The sequence below is a fragment of the Fundulus heteroclitus genome, chromosome 2 (assembly GCF_011125445.2).
Source record: "Fundulus heteroclitus isolate FHET01 chromosome 2, MU-UCD_Fhet_4.1, whole genome shotgun sequence".
Classification (NCBI taxonomy): Eukaryota; Metazoa; Chordata; class Actinopteri; order Cyprinodontiformes; family Fundulidae; genus Fundulus; species Fundulus heteroclitus.
The window spans coordinates 14,002,332-14,021,641 of NC_046362.1; the positions used below are offsets into that span (position 1 = coordinate 14,002,332).

General features: G+C 40.3%; 2 protein-coding genes across 2 annotated transcripts in view; one reads left to right on the forward strand and one right to left on the reverse strand.

The window, feature by feature from the left end:
- duox (dual oxidase) overlaps positions 1-12,784 on the reverse strand; it is a 28,411-nt gene extending 15,627 nt beyond the window's left edge. The window contains exons 1-10 of the mRNA XM_036148474.1: positions 12,658-12,784; positions 12,303-12,441; positions 12,142-12,225; positions 11,887-12,051; positions 7,850-8,037; positions 7,561-7,762; positions 5,990-6,156; positions 3,383-3,446; positions 2,939-3,035; positions 2,740-2,830 (exon numbers count right to left, since the gene is read on the reverse strand). Of these exons, the coding sequence (XP_036004367.1) occupies positions 2,740-2,830; positions 2,939-3,035; positions 3,383-3,446; positions 5,990-6,156; positions 7,561-7,762; positions 7,850-8,037; positions 11,887-12,051; positions 12,142-12,225; positions 12,303-12,372 (1,128 nt within the window). The 5' untranslated portion in view covers positions 12,373-12,441; positions 12,658-12,784. The remainder of the gene's footprint in view (positions 1-2,739; positions 2,831-2,938; positions 3,036-3,382; positions 3,447-5,989; positions 6,157-7,560; positions 7,763-7,849; positions 8,038-11,886; positions 12,052-12,141; positions 12,226-12,302; positions 12,442-12,657) is intronic.
- Positions 12,785-12,956: 172 nt separating this feature from the next.
- duox2 (dual oxidase 2) lies at positions 12,957-19,242 on the forward strand. Its single transcript, XM_036148504.1, has 8 exons — positions 12,957-13,003; positions 13,388-13,547; positions 13,703-13,760; positions 13,846-13,980; positions 15,666-15,873; positions 15,974-16,188; positions 18,375-18,565; positions 18,803-19,242. Exons 2-8 carry the CDS (start codon positions 13,401-13,403, stop codon positions 18,812-18,814), a joined length of 966 nt encoding a protein of 321 aa, XP_036004397.1. The 5' UTR covers positions 12,957-13,003; positions 13,388-13,400; the 3' UTR covers positions 18,815-19,242.
- Positions 19,243-19,310: the final 68 nt, after the last annotated feature.

Genomic DNA, 19,310 nt, shown 5'->3' on the forward strand with positions numbered 1-19,310 from the left:
TAGAAGATTGGCAAGAAAAGATTGTTGGAAAGAAGCCATGACAGAGCTTGTTTGAGTTTTGCCTCAAGCCACGTAGAGGACACAGCTAACACGTGGAAAAAGAGGCGAGGGTCCCCCAGACCAGTTTGCATGGCTTTTAAAGCTAAATACGTTTGTGTGCACATCATTCCCATGTCTGCACACAGACGTGGCAGCATGATGCTGTAGGGATGCTTTTCTTCAACAGGGACTGTTAGGTTGGCCGGAGTTAATGGGAAATGATGATAGGCTACAATAGAAGGGGTGAGATCAAGGTATGTTTAGCTGTTAGAATGGCCTAGTCAAAGTCCAGACTCATCTGAGAATCTGTGCGAACAAATAAAAATCGATGTTCATGATAGTTCTTCCAATTTGTCCAAGCTATTTCGTAACGAAATAATTGGCAAAAAAAAAAAAAAAAGATTCCCAAGATCTGCAAAGCTAGAGACAAACTCCTAAAGACTTGTAGTTTCAATTGGAGTGAAAATGTGATTCTACAATATGCTGACTCAGCGGGTCTGAATAAAAACACACATTTTTCTGATCTTTCTTTTGTAAAACATGTTGAGGAGCATCAATGATTTTATTTCTGCTTCACAACTTTGCCCTACTTTGTGTTGGTCTATCAAACCAAATCCCAATAAAACAAAGTAAGAAAAATTAGAAAAATGTTTAATGAGTATGAGAATGAGAGGAAAGTTATGAGTATGACTATTTGTGCAAGGATATGTAGCCAAGCTTGTTATATGTTACCAAGCTTGTTATATGATATTCAAATGTTCCTTCAACTTGTTCAAAAGCCAAAACACTAACAAAAATATTATTTCTTTTACAGACTGGTAGCACTAACAAAGACATATTTATGGTCTAAATAACTCCTTTGAAGGTGTTAGGGTAACATGATTGCTCTCACAAGCAGCATTTTCTCCATTAATCATTGAGGAACCTTTAAATTATCTGCATTCAGCAGAACATAGAAGTCCATGATCCTTCCCCAAGGTATACCTTAACATTTCCTGTATGTCGTATAAGGGTTATCCAATAGCCATTTAATTATTTTTAAACTTGATATGCCATTTAAAACCATTTGCAACAGCAAAACCATATGTGAAGCAATTTGTGATTAGAATAGCATCTGAACATTTCCAACAAAGTTCCCTCTCTTCAACATCTGCAGCCTGCCATTAAATCTAGATTACATGTTACACTTTCTCTCAGAAATGCAGATATAAAATAAATAATGTATTGAAAAGTATCCATCTGAAGAGCATATGAAAAATGTCCTTATTTAAATCATGCTTCTGTCTTTCGTCATGTTTTTTTTCCCTGTAACCTATTTTTAAGGAATTTTCCAAAAGGTGAAAAACATATTTCTAAAACCCATGAAAGAAAAATCAGTCTGATTAATTTCCTATATAGTTAGAGCCAGAGGTCATTTCAAGGTCAGTGTTGATCAAAGGCACAGAGGGCCACTTCAAAGGTGACTGAGAGATAAATGTGTCTCCATAGCTAGCCCACTGTTTTTTCTCTCTACAAAGAATAAAAATAAAAAAATCTGCTCATTTCTACACAACTTACTACACTAGGGATCTGGAAGATGGATGTAGTTTTTGTTGTTAAACGCACACATTAGTTTCATTTAGTCATTTATATCAGCGAAATGCAGATGTGTAGTACTGGCCACAAGTATTGAGTCATCCATGTTTTTTATGCTATTTTAGGTTAAATGAGCCAAGGTCTCTTGAATCTTTTAATCTCTAAAGTAGTCTTCATATAGCAGAACAAAACTCCAAGAGCAACTTCCAGAACACCGGCATCGACCCCTCCAGACCCAGGAAAAACATCTAGGTGTTACATTATAAATGTTACAAAGAAACTGTTTCATGATCTGAAAAACAAGGGAAGAGTTTGGCCATTTCTTAGTCCGATTTACTTCTCTGATTAGATTTTTCTTTAAAAGCCCCCCCCCCCCTCCCAAAAAATTACCCAAAGTTAAAACTAAAAGTTGTGGTCATCCTTCTCCTGTTATGACCCCTATCTTTGGAAAAGCCTTTTGAAGACCAGAGGACAGGTGAACATCCTGTTTTTAAAAGCTAATTAACTGGCTTTTATTGAACCTTTAGCAATTCCATATTTTATTTTATCTGTTAACAGATCATCAATGATCATCGAATTATCTTTTTAATATGATTCTGACAACTATTCAAGGTTTCAAGATACATTAAATGTAATTCTATGGTTTAGATTGTTTTTAATGGTAAAGTGTTTTTTTTTTCCTGTTCTCTTGTGTTTCTTAAAGAGACAAAGAAAAGAGAAAAAAAGGAAAAAAAGAAAAAAGAGAGAAAAAAAGAGACAAAGACTGAGAAGGGAGTTCCCTTATTTTACATTTTATTTCATTGTAACATTCTAGCTACTATTATTTCAGAAACCATCCCCCTGCTGCAGATAATTTTTTTAACCTTTACACTGCACCACTTTTTGTCCTTCTTGTGTCAATTTTGCTCTCTTTTTAAGCACCGACTGCACAGTTTGATGTTCAAGTGAAATGGACTGAACCTTACTAAAACTAAGTGAACAAACAAAAAAAAAAAAAACTAAATTGGGAAACCCATCAGAGATGCTGTGCCAGACTAATTTAAAACATCACAACAATGTATATCTTCTTGGAAGCACATGAGTAAAGATTTGGAGTGGTTGATAATATGAACCCCATAAAACTACCTGCCGCTTCCAGAAGCTGTTACAGAGACGCGTTGCTGGTGAAGAGCTGCCGTCGATGTTGATAATTCTTCGAAAGTGACACGTTCTGTTTCTGCAGAAAATAAAAGCAGAGCCACTGTAACCACCGATCTGCATATTTATTATTTCACAGGATCTTTAATCGGGGCTTTGAATGTGGCTTGAACCCCTGAATTATTACCTCATGTACACACCAGGGGGCGCCATAGTGATGCCAAACCGTATGGCAGCGGCTTGAAACTCAGGAGAAATCCCTGGGTCGACAAACTTCTGGTAGCCTTCAGACAGGAAGAAAAAAACAACAACACAAAATAGCACCAAAGATGAGCCTCAGACATAACTTTCGGCACGCAGATCTTCACAGTGTTTTCCATAACAGCAAACAGCAGCAGCAGCAGACAAAGAAACGTGAGTAAGGTCATGGGATCCTCTCACTATTGTCCCCTTAGCTTCCTTCAGCTGTGGCTGCTTATTCAGCAGAACTGGGAGAGTCGGGCTGATGCTTTGCTGACGGAGCACATGCTTGTCAAACTCCACCACCGGTAGCTCACCTCACCACGGATTGTGGGCACCGGTGCATTACCAGATTCCCTCCACTTGTACGCACTCGCTGGCTGATGCTTACCTGGATAAGGGGGAAGTTTTTTGTCTCCAAGGAAACCTGGCAACCACTCGTAGAGAGCAATGTTCTGTTGAGGAAAGGTACAGACATTGCAATGTTTTATATGTACAACATAAACTCTCCCGAATCTGTGAACAATAACACAAAAAACCATTATGTCATTATGATTCCTGACTGTTCCTTCTGCTGTCAAAGGATTTCTTCATATGGAAAATGAATTCCCCATTTAATCACGACCGGTCCAGGGTGTGCCCCGCCTCTCACCCTAATGACAGCTGCAGATAGGCACCAGCCTCCCCAGGCAGACTAAATGGAGCCCACCAGTGTAAAAACATGTTATCTCATTAAAAACATGGCTTTTCTGTGATGGTAGCTCTGGAGGAGCTGCAGAGATCCACAGCTCAGGTGGGATAATTCATTGAACAGCAGAGGTGTAACGGCACACGCGGGTACCAAACAAATGCCTGAACACATGCAGAGTGTGTTTATGTGCAGCGTTGTGTACTGATGCTTTAAAAAGCGGCACCAAAAGAAAAGAGACAGGACTTCCTGCTTTCCCTAAACAATGAACATTCAGGTTTTTCACGCAGCTACAGCGGGGGAAAGAAAAACGAGCCGAACCAAAACTTCATGTCTCCACGCATCTGAATTACTGACCTGAATCAGTTCAACAGAAACATCACAGATGGTGGAGAAAAATAAGCTGATGTCCAAACTGAATGCTACCTGTGTCATTCAATCATCCTCAAATATGGTCGAAATCGTATTTAAAACTTTCTAAACATCAACACTGACTGTTTTCAAGTGGTTATATTGTTCAATCACTGTTCAATATAACCAAATCACCAGCAGTTCTGTCTTTTCCACTGCTTTTAAGTTTAAGGACATGAAAAAAAAGATCTAATTAACGAAAGAAAAAAATATTATTTGGTTACTGCTGACTGAAGTAAAAAAAAACTTTTTTAATAAAGTGTTCTGAAAATGTACCGAACCGTGCCTTTAAAACCTGGATAAGCTGTGCACTCTAAAAAAATCCGGCCTTTGTTTAGAGTGGAAAGGACATTGTTAAAAGAAAGCCACAAGGAGTCCTGTTTGCAGTTTGCTGCAAGGAACACAGCGAACACACCAAAAACGTAACATTTTCTAGAGCACATGCAAAACTCATTGAGAGCATCGTGCTGTGGTCACACGTTTCTACAGCAGAAACACATCAATGTTTGTGGTTTTAACCAGACACGTCGTTTAAGATCCTGCGCTGTTTTCTGAACAGCTTTAAATCTCACGAAAGAAGACATATAGGAGTATATTGTCTATTAAAAAAATGCATTAAGCTCCTAGTTGACATTGGATTTAATATTTTTATTTAAAAACAATCAGATTTGTTTCTGTTGCATTCCATCTAATCACTACCTGCTCCAACATAACCTGACAACTTGTCAAAGCCTTAGCTAAACAAATTACTCCATAACTTGCAAAAACATCACACATCTACTTGTGCCAGAAAGACGTAGTAGTAAGGGCAACAGTAAGCCTTCCTCTCCTCTTCCTCCTGCCTCCTTTAATTTCACAATCATTCTCTTCTCTGCCTGAAGTTGCTCATATTTCATTTTTCCAACTCGACCCTTTAGCAAACATTTCTCATTCTCATGACGCTTGATGCACCATGCATGAAAAAGAAAAATATTTGCATTCTTGCAGTATTTTTATTACTAAGAATGGATGATATAGCTTTATTATGAGTTAAAGTTCCTTCAACCTTTTTATTTATATAGTTCCTAATAACTGGAATATTAACTCTGGCAGCAGTGCAAAAGATAAGCGTCCAAGAACAGTCCAGGATGATGCTCTATGTTATACTTTAATACCAAAATATGTTATAATATGTTTTATCTGTTATTTGTAGGTGGCCAAATAAAAAAACGTTTCTTCATGAGTGGAATGAAGGAAGGGCTGGAAAGATGGAAGTAAAACAGGACAAGTTCATATTTACAGAATCGATTTTAATCAAAAGTTTGGAAAGCTTTCAGTATAATTTAAATTAATAACTGTTTTTAGGATCTTACCATCTGACTAAGATTTAAGCTTATTTCTTTAATCATTATCTCCTTTGGTGAAATGTTTTTTTTTACATCACGCTGTGTGTCTTCATCCTTCACTTCAACTACTGTAAACCTTTTTTCTTTGATTCACAATAACTGACATGCAATCAAAGCACAGCCATGACAGAGAACTGGTAGGTTACATGTCCTATATCATTTTAATTTTAAATTACTTATAAACTGTCGTAAAAAGTACACTACTTTTGGCTCCGGCTAAAGCGCCCAATGTGTCAAGACCCTAGAAAGGCCCCTGGCTGTAACGCAGCAAAATGTAAAAAAGGGGCAATACTTTTAAAAGGCCCATTTGTCTCAACTTTATGGAACATTACTGTTAGTAAAATATGAATTAGCATGCATGCATTCCTGCTCAAAAGTGTACGTGCAAGACAGAGCTGCAACTGGTCAGAAATGACGTGCCGCTCCTTAACTACCTCCTGTCCATCCTTCCAGAGTGCAAAACGTAATCATCACCTGTGCAGGGAGAGGATTACACGCAGTCTTCTCCATTTACCTGGAATGTGGCCACCACGATCTTCCTGGCGTTTTGAAACAGCCTCTCATCTGACCACTCCGGGTGCTCCTTGTGCAACTTTGTGGCAACGTAATTGTGGTAGCGAAACCAGATAATCCCCTCTGCTGCAGTGAACACGTTCTCGTTGGCCCAGGCGTTTCCCAACTCTAGGACATGGAGGATAGCAAAAAACAAGAAGTTTTGCTCTTTCGTCAGCTGACTTAGCCTCATTAAGTCCACAGCACAACATGCATGTATGCATGAAATAAGTAACACAAATGTCTCAAGGATCCAGAACCTTGTCCATTTACTGCTAAATTTAACAATTTATGAAGTTATCTCCAACCTCTAATTAAAAATATAATTTTTTTGAGGGGTGTTCTTCGGGAAATGTGACCAAAATGTGATAACATCCAACGTCTTAGCCCTACAAATAATAACTGCGCAACATCCCAACACGAGCAACAAAACACTGGTTTTATGACACATGTGTGACCTGTCCTTTGTTTTAGAGAGAAGGATTTACTGCGGTCGGAGTGACATACCATTTACACAATTATTAGAGTCGCAACCCACGTCCGGCTGGGCGTCATTTGACTCAGAGTCCGACTGCAACCTGATCCGGGGCGGAAATAATATTAATGATACACTATTTTTGTCATTGCTCCCAGCAGCCTACAGTATTGATTGGGCTGGTTAATGCCAAATGCAGAGAAGGAACAGAGCAGATTCTTTGATGCTACAGTTTATAGTCAGTTGCTTTTTTATCTGGACTGTAAGGAGATTGCACAAGATCCTGATATTAAGTTCTCAGATCAAAGCTAATGTCATTGAACTCCTCTGTTCAGAGTTAGCAAGAAACCCATTGTTGGTCATGCATAACTGCTAAACCCCGACAAAGGAGAAAACTGTGTTTTAGTTTCTCAGTTGAAGATTTATTTTAGTTCCCTTGCCATATAAGGCAGTATATCACCATTGAACATGGAAGTTTGAAATATCTGATACTTGACGGAGAAAGAAAACGTAACTGGAAAGAGTGTATAACGAGTCCAAAGAAGGGCCAGACGCATCTCCACTGACCCCACCCACCCAGGCAATGCGCTGTTTGCCCCTCTCCCATCATATAAACGCTTCAGAAGCCTCAAAGCCAAAACAAATAAACTTAAAACAGCTTCTTCCCAAGAGCTGTGAGGGCAATCGCCTCCTGATGGGAGACTGCAGTCCGACGCTTTAAAATCACCCCCACTGTTACTAGCCCATCATACGTTACAATCACCTTAATGTTACTGCCTACTGCACACTGTTATCTCAGAATATCTAAATGCACATTGCTGTAAATGAAGCCTCAAATCATCACTGCACAATAAGCTCCTTACTACCTCATTATCTGTTATCTGTGACTCTCCAGAACTAATAAAACCCGAAAAAACAAAGTAACCCTTGTTCATTGCCTGTTTGTTTGTCTGTTTCCCTTCATTATGTGTAATGTGAACCAGAGTGGCCAAAGAGAAATTTCCCCACGGTAACGCGCGGTGACAATAAAAGACTATTGACTCTTGACTAGATCTCACCATAAAGACCCTGAGGCCCATTTTCTCCAGTAGAGGGATCGGGAGCGCTCCACATGAAGCTGCGTCCGCCTCCCTGTTTTGGCATGTTCCACTCAGACCCTGAAGTCAAGAGTCCTCCAGAGAAACTTCTCAGGAAGTCAGACCAGGAAGAGGAAGGACCATAAATGGAGCTGCCGTCTATCCACGCTGTCACGGAGTTCACCTGCACGGGTTGCACAGATTATCACAAAAATGTCCAGAGAGAAGGAGTCAAAATGCCCAAGCATCACGAGGAAATAAAAGTCTGCACCTGTATGCGTGGGTTGCTGGGACTCTGGCCGGACTTTTTGTCCCATTGTCCTCTCTGGAAAGGCAGCAGCACTTTCCCAGTGGCGTTGCGGTCAAAGACGGGGTCCCCTTTGGGCACTTTGATGTTCATGAACTGAGGCGGACAACCAGGAGCTCTCAAGTCAAAAATTTCAAAAGCAACGTGGTAACCTGAGGCAATATCAGCACAAATAACAAAGTGAGAAACCTGTTCAGCAGTGTTTAGATAACAAAGTCATTAATTGATTACATATGAATTTCATAAACATAAAAAATACCCCCCCAGCCAAAATGTAAAATAATAAAATTACAATTCAAAGTCTCTGAAAACAGAGTTCTGTGCCTAAACTTACCCCAAAACTACATATTAATCTGAAAACTCAATAAAATTTGGGAGAGAAGCTGAAGTTTTATGAAAGAGAGGAACTGTGGTAGCGTGGCTCTGACAATTAGCGTGGCCGATAATCGCTATTTAGGGAGATGAATCCGGCCCTGGAGAACAGTTGTAAAGTTAAAAATGTATTAATGCAGCATTTTTAAATGAGCGGTATGTAGCTTCTGACAATAACTGTGGCCGATAATTGCTAACTCGGGTAGTTGTTGCATGAATACAAACGTTCATGTCAATAAAAACAGTGACTACAAAACAGTCTTAGTAGACTTCTGGTTCAAATAGTGCCAATGTAAAAACATTGCTAAAAGCAATATCCCCAAATTTATTTCAGTTTCACGTAGAGCTCAGTTGTTGACCATATTTGGCAGAATTACTCTACAAATATAGATTTTTTTTTAGGGATTGTTGAATGCACCGTACCTAATCACAACAACACTCTTCAGCGTAGATGCTGTTACTGGGAAGAGGACTCAAAGTTAACTCTTCTCTGTATCAGTGAGGAGTTGAACATTTTTTATGTAATGTCCTTTCATTTTATTTATTTTAACAGGCACAGCTTCTAGCAAAGTGCTAACTTACAGCCCGTATCCTTAGTCAGGCTTTTAAAAATGTACTCAAGGTACAGAGCGCCGCTGTCAAGTGAAACCACAGCAGATTGATCTTTTTGTAAAGCTAGATAAAACAAATGCGCTAATGGCTAATTTAAGATGCTACTGACAAATTCAAACATTAGCTCCATAATCCTTTTATGGAGGATTCTTCTTATAGTCACACAAGGGAACGTAGCATAAATACTTTTAATGATATTCTTACATGTTCTTAAAAAAAGAATCCGCATTTTTAAGATCCTAATCGGTGCATCTTTAATTTCACCTTCAGATCCCAAATTTGCTTTTTATGAGCGGGAAGAGGACCTCTACTTTAATAAAGTTGGTCCTCTTATTAGTAAGTAAATAAATGAATAAATGCATACTATTCTCCTTTTAGAGTACTTACTTTACTCAGAAATAATTAATGTATCTCTATATAAGGATAGCTAAAATATGCAATGTCTGAGTCAGACGTATCGTTAGCAGGAAAAAAAAATGAATGCTGACTCAGAAGGGGCTGATTGTTAAGTTACAGCGAATCACTTTTTCAGCCAGTTGGACGGGAGGTGGAGCATCGGCAGGGTCCTCATGAGGAGCAGAGAGCAGAGGGACTTTCACCTGAGCTGCAGCTAGACTGAAAGGTTCTGGCTATGATAGAAAATATGAACCATCTCTGTGAGCTTCCAGCTGGATTTGCATCAAGCATTTATTCATAGCAGCTACACACATCAAAGCACCCTTCAGATCACCAAATTGCTTCTCATTCTGACCACTTATTAATTTTTTTTTTTTTTTTTTTTTTTGCTCTCTATCTGGGTTTTTACAGCAGTAGTGGCTTGTTTTTCAGACAGTAGGCTGACAGGAAAGGGGTTTGGGGGGGGGGGGGGGGTGTATATGCAGCAAAGGACCTCAGGCTGGAATCAAACCCGGGTCAAGGACTAACACTCCTATATATGGGCCATGCTCACTACCTCTGCGCCATTGGAGAACACCTCATTCTCACCACTTTTTCTGTCTACATGTAGAATCACTGCATATCGACAGAAATAAGTGTTGCTGAAAAACCAGGAATATATGACACAGTAGGACATAGTAGTGTATGTGCCAAATAAGCCGTCCTCTTCTCTTCCTCCTGCCTTCCTTTTGTTTCACATTCATCCCAAAATCTGCCTGCAGTTTTTAGAAGTTTGTTGCTCACATTTCCCAATCAACCCTTTTAGCAAACGTTTTGCATTCTTACGACACTTGATGCGCCATGCATGAACAATTAATACCCCAAAAACAGTTCCGATTTCTTTTCAATGTAAAATATTTGCAATTTTGAAGTATTCTTATTACTACAAGTGAATTACATCATTTTACTATGAGTTACAGTTACTTTTATCATTTTATTTATATAGTTCCTGGAATATTAATTCTGGCAGCAGGAAAAAAGATGAGAGTCCAAGAAAGGTCCAGGATGAGGCCCTGTGTTATATTTTAATCCTCACATTTTAAAACCCTTTTCTCTACAAAAAGTGCTTAATGGAAAAACATGTGCTTATGGTTCTTGTGTTCCATGGAGCACAACAAATTATTTATTATTTTTGGGTGGCCATATTTAAAATTGTTTCTTCATAAGTGGCTGGAAAGATGGCAGTAAAATAGAACAGGTACATAAAAGAGGGAATGTATAGATTCAGTTTTAATCAAATGTTTGGAAAGCTTTCATCAGTTAAAATAAATAAACGTGTTTTTTGGGACTTTACCGTTTCACTAAGATTTACAGTCAAATAACCATTTTCATGTAAAACGTGTTGCATTCTTAGTACAACACATTGGTGCATTCCCAACAAATGCTACATAATAACCTCCTGATGTCCCCCAAAGCATTCACGATATAATCAGACTATAAGCAATACTTGAGCTCGGCCATTATTAACTGAACCAGGAAGTGACGTACGAATGGCACCAAGGAGAGTTTAAACACACTTTCCCATCAGCTGTCAGTCTGTTGGCACTTTTCACACTCGCATTTTTTGATGGATTGTAATTTTGAAAAAGGACATCTCTTTGCATACATGTGGTTTATTTTTTACAGTCGTGTGCCTGGCACTCCGGCATGTGTAGCTCTGTTGCCTTGGACTTATTTCGTGTCCGTATTCCGGGGCCTGCTGCAGCAGGCCCGTATTAAGACAACGTGGTGCCCCTGGGCACTATACCTCAAAGCCCCCCCCCCTTACCCGTGCTGTCCTCCGGTCAAAAACATAACACATAATCAAGGGGATTTCTGTAGTGTAGTTTACTATTTACTAACTTACACAACTACATGTAGGCATATGAGCAGTGAGCAATATTCAAATATCTAATTTTAAAATGTTGAAATCAAAAAAATCTTGATTTATTTATCATTTATTATTATTGTGACATCAGTGTTCACAAAACGAATAATGCATGGTCTTTCAACAATTTCAAGTAAATAATATAACAATTTATGAAAAATATATTTTTAAAGCATGTGTCATGTGGTGCCCCCCCCCCCCCCCACCTAATGGTTGGTGGGTGGGGGGGGGGGGATTTGAGTGACAGCGTGAAATTTGAGTCGCTGACGATGCCAAAATGGCAGCATCCGTGAAAAGCACAGAAAGGTTAAAAGTCTTACTCCATAGGGGCGCATTGGTAAAAAAATTACTTGTGATAATAATTCACATAACAAATGAATGGAAAAAGAAACCACTGAAATGCACCGCCCAAACAATTATACACTCTGTGTTTCTTCATTCTTCACTTCCTTACAAGAAAAAAAATATCATAAATCATTTTGTTTGATTCACAATAATTTAAATTGAATCAAAACCCAGCCAGGGCAGAGAACTGATAAACATGTCCTAGATGACTTTACTTTTAAACTACTTTAAAACAAGGCCGCTCTGGGGGCTAAAGCCTCCAATGTTTCAGGAACCCAGAAACGGCCCTGGTCTAACGCCCATTCCCGGTCAACACTTTTATTAGTAGCATCTTCCTCAGACACAAACTGATGAATGCCTTCATATTTACCGAAGAACAGAGACAGCACGGTCCGGTTGCGTGCTGAGGGCAGACCGGAGGGGCCCCGGGACAGCTGCCTGCTCAGCCCGCGTGCGTTCGGCTGGACCGGCTCGTGCACAGGCTGGTAGACTCCGTCCCAGTAGCGCGCGGGCACGAGGCGCACGAGATGAGAACCTGCCGCCGCGAGCACACAGAGAGTCGGTGTCAGTCAGTGACCCGTGTGGGGGCACCGTGACCGCCATGCTGCCTGCTGCTGGGACTCACCGACGGCTCCGCGCTCCGGATGCGCCAGACTGTTGTACCAGCCGTCAAAGCGGGGCACCTCCCAGTTTATCTCACCCCGACAATCTGCAGCCAGGGCAAACTCAGTTTATACTTTCTAGGTTAAAGAGTGAAATAAAAAAAAAACGCTGCAGTTTACTCACGCTCGCTGAGAACGAGCACCAAGCCTGCCACCGCTGCGCACGCTCTCCAAACCCGTTTACGCAAATCCATTGATGCGAGAGGCGCTCCTTGCCTCAGTATGAAGCCAAGAGGAAAGAAGGACTCTCTGGAAAGCGAAGACTGCGTGCAGGTAAGTGGATGTTACTTTCATTTTATCATTCTGGCGTTAAACGCGTTACTTTTTTTTAGCAGATTAAAACAAACAAAATATCTATTTTAGAATCAATAGCTGGACTTTTTCCTGCTATTAACAAGATTAATGAAAGGCAACAGTACCTGCCCTTTAAGTCTCCTAAAGTTAACCAAAAAGGAAGGGGGAAACAAAAAGAGTCTCACCCAAAGCAGAGGCAGAGATGTTCACCAAAGAGTAGCTGAACGCAGGTTTGACCACAGGCGCAGCTGAGCTATACTGCAATAGTTGCAGCTTACAGATGTTGCTCAACTTGTGCCAAGCTTTCATGTGTGATCCATTTCCCAAAAAAAAGGAATAGTCATACATGTAAGGATCACACCTCCTTTTTCCACAGTTTTTTGGTCATTGCATCCTCCCTCCTCTTCCTCCTCCTCCTCTTCCTCCTCCTCTGTGACACAAGGGGGGTCTACACCTATAAAAGAAGTGTATGCTCCCTCAACATTCAGACTTCACACCTGCCTTGTTCACTCCCTGTCCTGCTCATCTCAGGTAAGACACAATCTTCTGTTGCTTTTTTTGTTTTTTCTTAATTAAATTATACAATTTGTCCACCTGACTTTAAAGGATGCAGCAGTCATTCAAGGAACAGCCAACTAAGGAGAGCCGATGCTCTGACCTCGCAGACGAGGCCGTAGTCCTCCGTTCATTTTTCAGAGCCCTTTCTTTATTTTCCGTTTGCGTTACATTACGAAGCAAAAGCCCGCTGTGTTACTCTATATACGCTCGGCTTCGTCAGGTTTAATAATGCGCCGTGCCTCAGGGGCGATAGTTTCCTTATCAGCTGTAAGTAAAACTGTTATCTCTGCACCTGGAGGAAAGTGAGAACCCGCTCCCTAACACAGCCTCCTCTGTTACGCCGCCCGGCCTCCTTAGATCAGAAGCCGAGATGACTTTCTACGACGACATTTACCCGTTCTACCCGCCACAAAGGGCTGCCTTCATCGTCAGCGGCCGGTTGCTCGCCATTATTCTGGTCTTCCTCGTGCTGGCGGTCAGTCTTCTTCTCATCCTGCCGGGAATACGAGGAAGGACGGTGAGTGCAACCCGCGGGGTTGGGTTATTTATGCATGACCCGAGGAGTTTCTGTCCATCTGTGCTTACTGGGATGGGATCAGAGCATCGAACAAGACTGCTTTTACATTTCAAATCATTTTGATTCCTGTGTTGTTGTTGTTTTTTTTTATCCAGCGGGTCTTCTGGATGTTCAGGATGACCATCAGCTTGTTCATAGGTGTGGTTATAGTAGGTAGGTGTCAACATTCAGCGCATAGAAAATGTCAGATTCTCCTTTGTCGCCCATCGTTATTCACCTGCGAGTCCTTCTTGTGCAGCTCTGAACTTCACTAACAGTTGGGCCGAGGCGAGGATGACCACAAACGCTACCTACAAGTCCTTCAGTAATGCCGTCATTCAGGCTGAGGTCGGCCTGCATGTTGGGCTGTACGGCATCAACGTGACGCTTAGAGGTGAGTCACCCTTACTGCCGGCGTGTCGGGCACTTTCGCGGCTTAACCAGCTCAGGCCATTGTTTTCGGTGGTCACCTGCACACTGAGGTTGCTTCAGTCGCAGGCGTTTCTGTGCAAGTGGCGAGCGGATTCCAGCTGGATGCGTTTCGCATACAAAAAAGGGACAGTGCGCACAGTTTTTTTTTTAAATTGTTGCATTAAAGAAACTGTGAGGACGTGATAGAAGTGTCCCGGTACTCAACTTGAAAGTTGCTAAATGCCACCTCAGATGCACAGGCGCTCGTTCTAAATGCAGTTTGTGCAGAAATGTGTATTTAACATTAGATAGATTGTTGCTTATACTTGGGATGGGTTTTAGCCTGCTCTGCTGTCCAGTGTTGCATCATATCATTAAGTGGGTTTGATTTTAATGTTTACATTAATCTTTCCTGCTGTATTGATAGTTTTAAATGATCATATAGGCTTTTCTGATGGGCAGTGACAATTGCTTCTCTAAGGTCATGATTGCTGATGTATTTCCGACATGGCATTGCTAACAGACTTGCATCCTCCAAGTCAGCAAACTGCCAAAACTGCTGCTTTTGTAGAGCATAGATAATAAGTTAACCAGATTTGCTTAGCGCATCTTACCTCATAGTAGTGCCTTGCAAATATTTGAATACTCCTTGAACTTTTTCTCATCGTGTCCTATTAAAAGCAAAACATTTTGATTTAGTCTACTGGGCGCAAAGTGGTGCATGATTGGGAAGTGGGAGGAAAAAGACACGTGGTTCTACGAAAAAATAATTAAAAGAAAATCTCAAAAGTGTGGCATCGATGAGGATTCGGCTCCCTGAGAACCACCTGTTGCTGCATTAAGACCTGTGAGCACTGATTTCCACGTGTGGGCAGAGATTCCCTGGGCCTTTTCTAACCCATGAATTTAAACCTTTCCATTGCAAACCCTATGTTTTTAGGGTTGTTGTCCTGCTAAACGCTGACCCTTCACCCCCAGGCTGAAGGAATTTGCAGCCTCTTACTCATTTTCTTCCAGGATTGCACTTTTTGTAGCTCCATATCCACCTTTCCAGCATCTTTGATCAACTTCCATGTCCCTGTTGAAGAAAAAGAACGTCCCCCACAGCGCGATGTTCCCACCACCTTTGTTCAAAATAGGGATTCAGGGTGACGTGCAGCGTTATTTCCTCCGGTAAACGTAGAATTTTGCATGTAGCCGTGATAGTCAAGACACCTTTTAATGGCTTGTTGGAACGTGATACAAACGTTTAGGAGGAAACTTTGGCTTCTTTCTTGCAGGATTGTTTGTATATTTGAGACATTGGTCTGTAATGGTATTAATGATCTTTCCTATCATAGATGTGTTTTTGAAATGGCTAAATAACCCTATAGGGGAAACTTAATGATTTAGACCATCAAACTGCCAACCTTGTGGTTTTCTGAAGTACTACCAATGATAAACGATCAACCAATCATGTTTGATTTACACCGGCTGTCTGCAGTCTAGGGTGGATTTACCCTTTCAACATGATGCTTTTTCATTTTGAGTGACATTTTTTTTGTTTAAGGAGGAGTTATGCGTCAGAAAATCAGAGCCAGCAGAGACGGAACGTCCTTATATAATAGTAGAAATGACTTCATCGGGTCTACTCTCCTGACTGTAGCACATTGTTTTCTTCCCTCTCAGGCAATCCCATTATACAGTTCAATGAAACCATCAACTACAACGAGATGTTCAGCTGGCACGACATTGTTGAAGAAGAATATGAGCAAGCTCTGCTCAAAGGTCTACCCAACCCCATCCTCTACATTGTTGAAAAGTTCACCCTGAGCAGCCCCTGTGGTATGATCTTCCAGTACCGATACTCTGGGCGATTCGCCTCTGCAACGCTCTGGTAAATATTAACAACTTCCAACTTAATGCTCTTACACACATAAAGGCAATTGTGCGTTGACAGGAAGAAATAAACTAACTCTACATGATTTGTTGTGCAGGACAGCGTTTTGCTGCTGGGCGCTGGCCAACATCCTCTTCTCCCTGCCCGTCGTCCTTTACGCCGGCTACATGACCGTGGCCACCGGCGCCTTCATCTTCTTCTCCATGGCCTCCTTCTCCACCATCATGAATGTGCCTCAGTGTGTTTTCTCCATAGGCGAAGACTCCTTTGTGACAGAGTACAGCCATTCATTTTGGCTGGCCCTGGCTACAGGTGAACACTTTAAGGCGCACATTCACATTTTCTTTTCATTTTTTTTTTTTGTACAGCTCCCTCCACAATAATTGGGACCTTTCTGGTAAATATGAACAAAACATTCTAGAACAAACAAAACATTTTATTCCAGTAGAATAATCTTACGCAGAAAATTTTAGAAAGACACATACATATATATGTGTATTTATATATATGTATATATATATGTATATATGTATGTGTATTTATATATATGTATATATGTATGTGTATATATATATATATATATATATATATATATATATATAGATAGATAGATATAGATATATAGATATATTTATATGTATGTATTAAATTACACAAGTGTTTTTTTTTTTTTTTTTACAAAATCACCAGTGTCATCATGTTTGCCACCTCTGCTCTTAATACTTTGTGCAAACACATTTTGCTAGTTGGACATCCCTGATGGCTGTGGTAATGGAAGAAGGTTGATTTACCTAAATGTGAACTAGTATTCCTGTGTTGACTTACTCATATGTTTTTTTGATCGTGATCCGGTTGACAAATTTTTTTGTTGACTTTTAATACTGTAATAGATTATCATGTCAGATTTGAGACTGAATTCCCGGTCCGTTATTTTTCCACAATCACATGCATACTGTATTTTTGCAGGAGTAGTGACGACCTTCCCAACAAAGCCCAACATATTTACAGTAGAAGTAATTTTTTTAAACCCCATATGCATTATAAAAATGACTAAATAAAAATAATAATATTTTTTTTTTAAACCGGCAGAGGTTCAGATTGAAACTTTAAATGCCCCGTCACTTAAATACGTTGATTTCATGCACTTCAACATGGGTTTCAGGTTCTTTTTAGAAGATAAAAGGGCCCAAAGCAACACAGATCTTCCCACCATACCTAAACAGTGGGCATGAGGTGTTTTTTTCCATATATTCCTTCTTTATTTCACACCAAACCCCACTGTTGATAGCATCTAATGGCTGTTATGGAGACCTGGTGTCCTAAGACGCTTTACGTAAGCAAATGCGGCTGCACTGTTGCCTCGCAGCAGGAAGATCCTGGGTTCAAATCCCAGCTGGAGGTCTTTCTGTATGCCGTTTGCATGCATGTTTGATGCCCTGTGATGGCCAGGAAACCTGTCCAGGAGCCCCAATGACTGCTGGAGATGGTTGACAGCACCCCCTCCTCCCCCAATAGATGTATGCATGTTGGCAAGTGATTAGCTGACCTATACAGTTTTACACACATCTGTGAGTCCTTCTGGCTGCTCCCTTATTCAGGGGTCGCCTTAGCAAGTCCGGACAGAGTTTTTATGCAGATGCCGTTCCTGACGCAACCAGGATTCAAACCCTGGTCCCCCAAATTGAACTCACGGTCTCACACCACGGAGGGACTCAAAGATGTACACACATTTGCTTTAATTAAACATGTGCCGGTGTGTTTCCTACTTAAAAGGATGTTTAAGATAAACTGACCTCTGTGTCTCTTCAGATTTACACCCCAGGAGAACAGGAATTGGTGGGCTGATTTTTAAACATTGACAGAACTTTTGATTAACCTAAACATGCAAAGAATTAAATTACAGAGCTGCTTCAATGACAGGATTTGACAGGATTTGGTAGAGATGACAATACACGTCGCACCGGTGATTTTGTTAAACAATATAATGTATTTTCTACACTGCAAAAAGGGAACTAAAAGTAAGTAAAATGTTCTTAAAACTTGTATATTTTTCATTGATTTGAGCAGCTAAATAGGAGTATTTGCCAATGGACTGAGAATTTCTTACCCCTAAAATAAGATAATTAGACATCCTGCACTTTGAAATAAGATGATAGAAATTAATTGTTGTTATTTTAAGTGCAAAAATCTTATTCCATTGGCAAATAGTCTGATATACCAGCTCAAATCAATGAAAAATACACTAATTTCAAGAGGATTTTGCCTACTTTTAGTTGCCTTTTTGCATTGTATTGTGGGTTTTCTTTTCCAAAACGCATTAAATGTACTCAAATTAGAAGTTGGTTTTAACTGGAATGCTCATTGTGAGATGATTCGACCGTACCAGAAGATGAATTCAGGCTTTTCTTTGAGGTACCAACAACCGAGGAGGGCGTTGTACATAAAACTGGATCTATGTACAATAGTTGTGATCTTTACTGACTTTAGATGATTTCCAGGAGTGCTGTGCGCCATCATCGGGGTATTTGTGGTGATGCTGAACTTTCTAATGCCAGAGAAGATAAAGGCAGCCTTCAGCGTTGGTTTCGACAGCTGCGAGGACGAGGATCAGTCGTGTCCGGAAGGCTACCTGAACTCTGTCTTCCTTAACGGAGAGATGTATTTACCGCGGACACCTAAACTTATACCAGTAAGTCAGTAGCATCTTCCTGCATGCTTTACAAGCATTTGCTGTGCACTTTATTTTACATTTTGCTACTAAAAGCTGGGAAGTGCATTCTTAATTCTTTTAAAAATCCCAATGGATACTTTGTTAATGTGGAAAGCCCTACATGAGCGTCCTAATTCCTGACTATTCCTCCTTTGTGTCCATACGCTAATGAAACTTTAAAAGGTTCTGAGTGCAACAATTTTGTTTGTTTTCCAGGAGCGTATATGAAGCCATCGAGCGATCTCCTCTGATTCATACTTGAATATTATTTGGCTGAATGTGTGAACGTTTCTAAGTTCCAACCACTGTAATTATATGTGTGAGCCTGTTTTATATGTTGAACTATAAATATGTGTTTAAATGTGTGAAGTCTATTATTGAGGAGGGAAACTAAAACTAATAGTAATGGGTTTTTTTTTTAAATGCCTTCCTTATAATGTGTTTTAGGCTTAATACAACAATCCATGTGGATGATGCAAATTCATTTCTGTTCACTCGACTCCTTTCCGATTCACCTGAAAAATATGTATATATGAGAACTCATTGCATCAACTGTTTGTCATTTTAGTTTAAAGCAAGTATGAAAGAAAAGTGGCTGCAGATAAACATGAAGTACCCTGATCGTTTTAGTTTCCCTAATCCAGGCTGATGTATTTATTTTTGCCGTGTTTTTGATGTTTTTAGTATCTTTTCTACAGCAAAGTGTTAATAAAATGAAAACAAA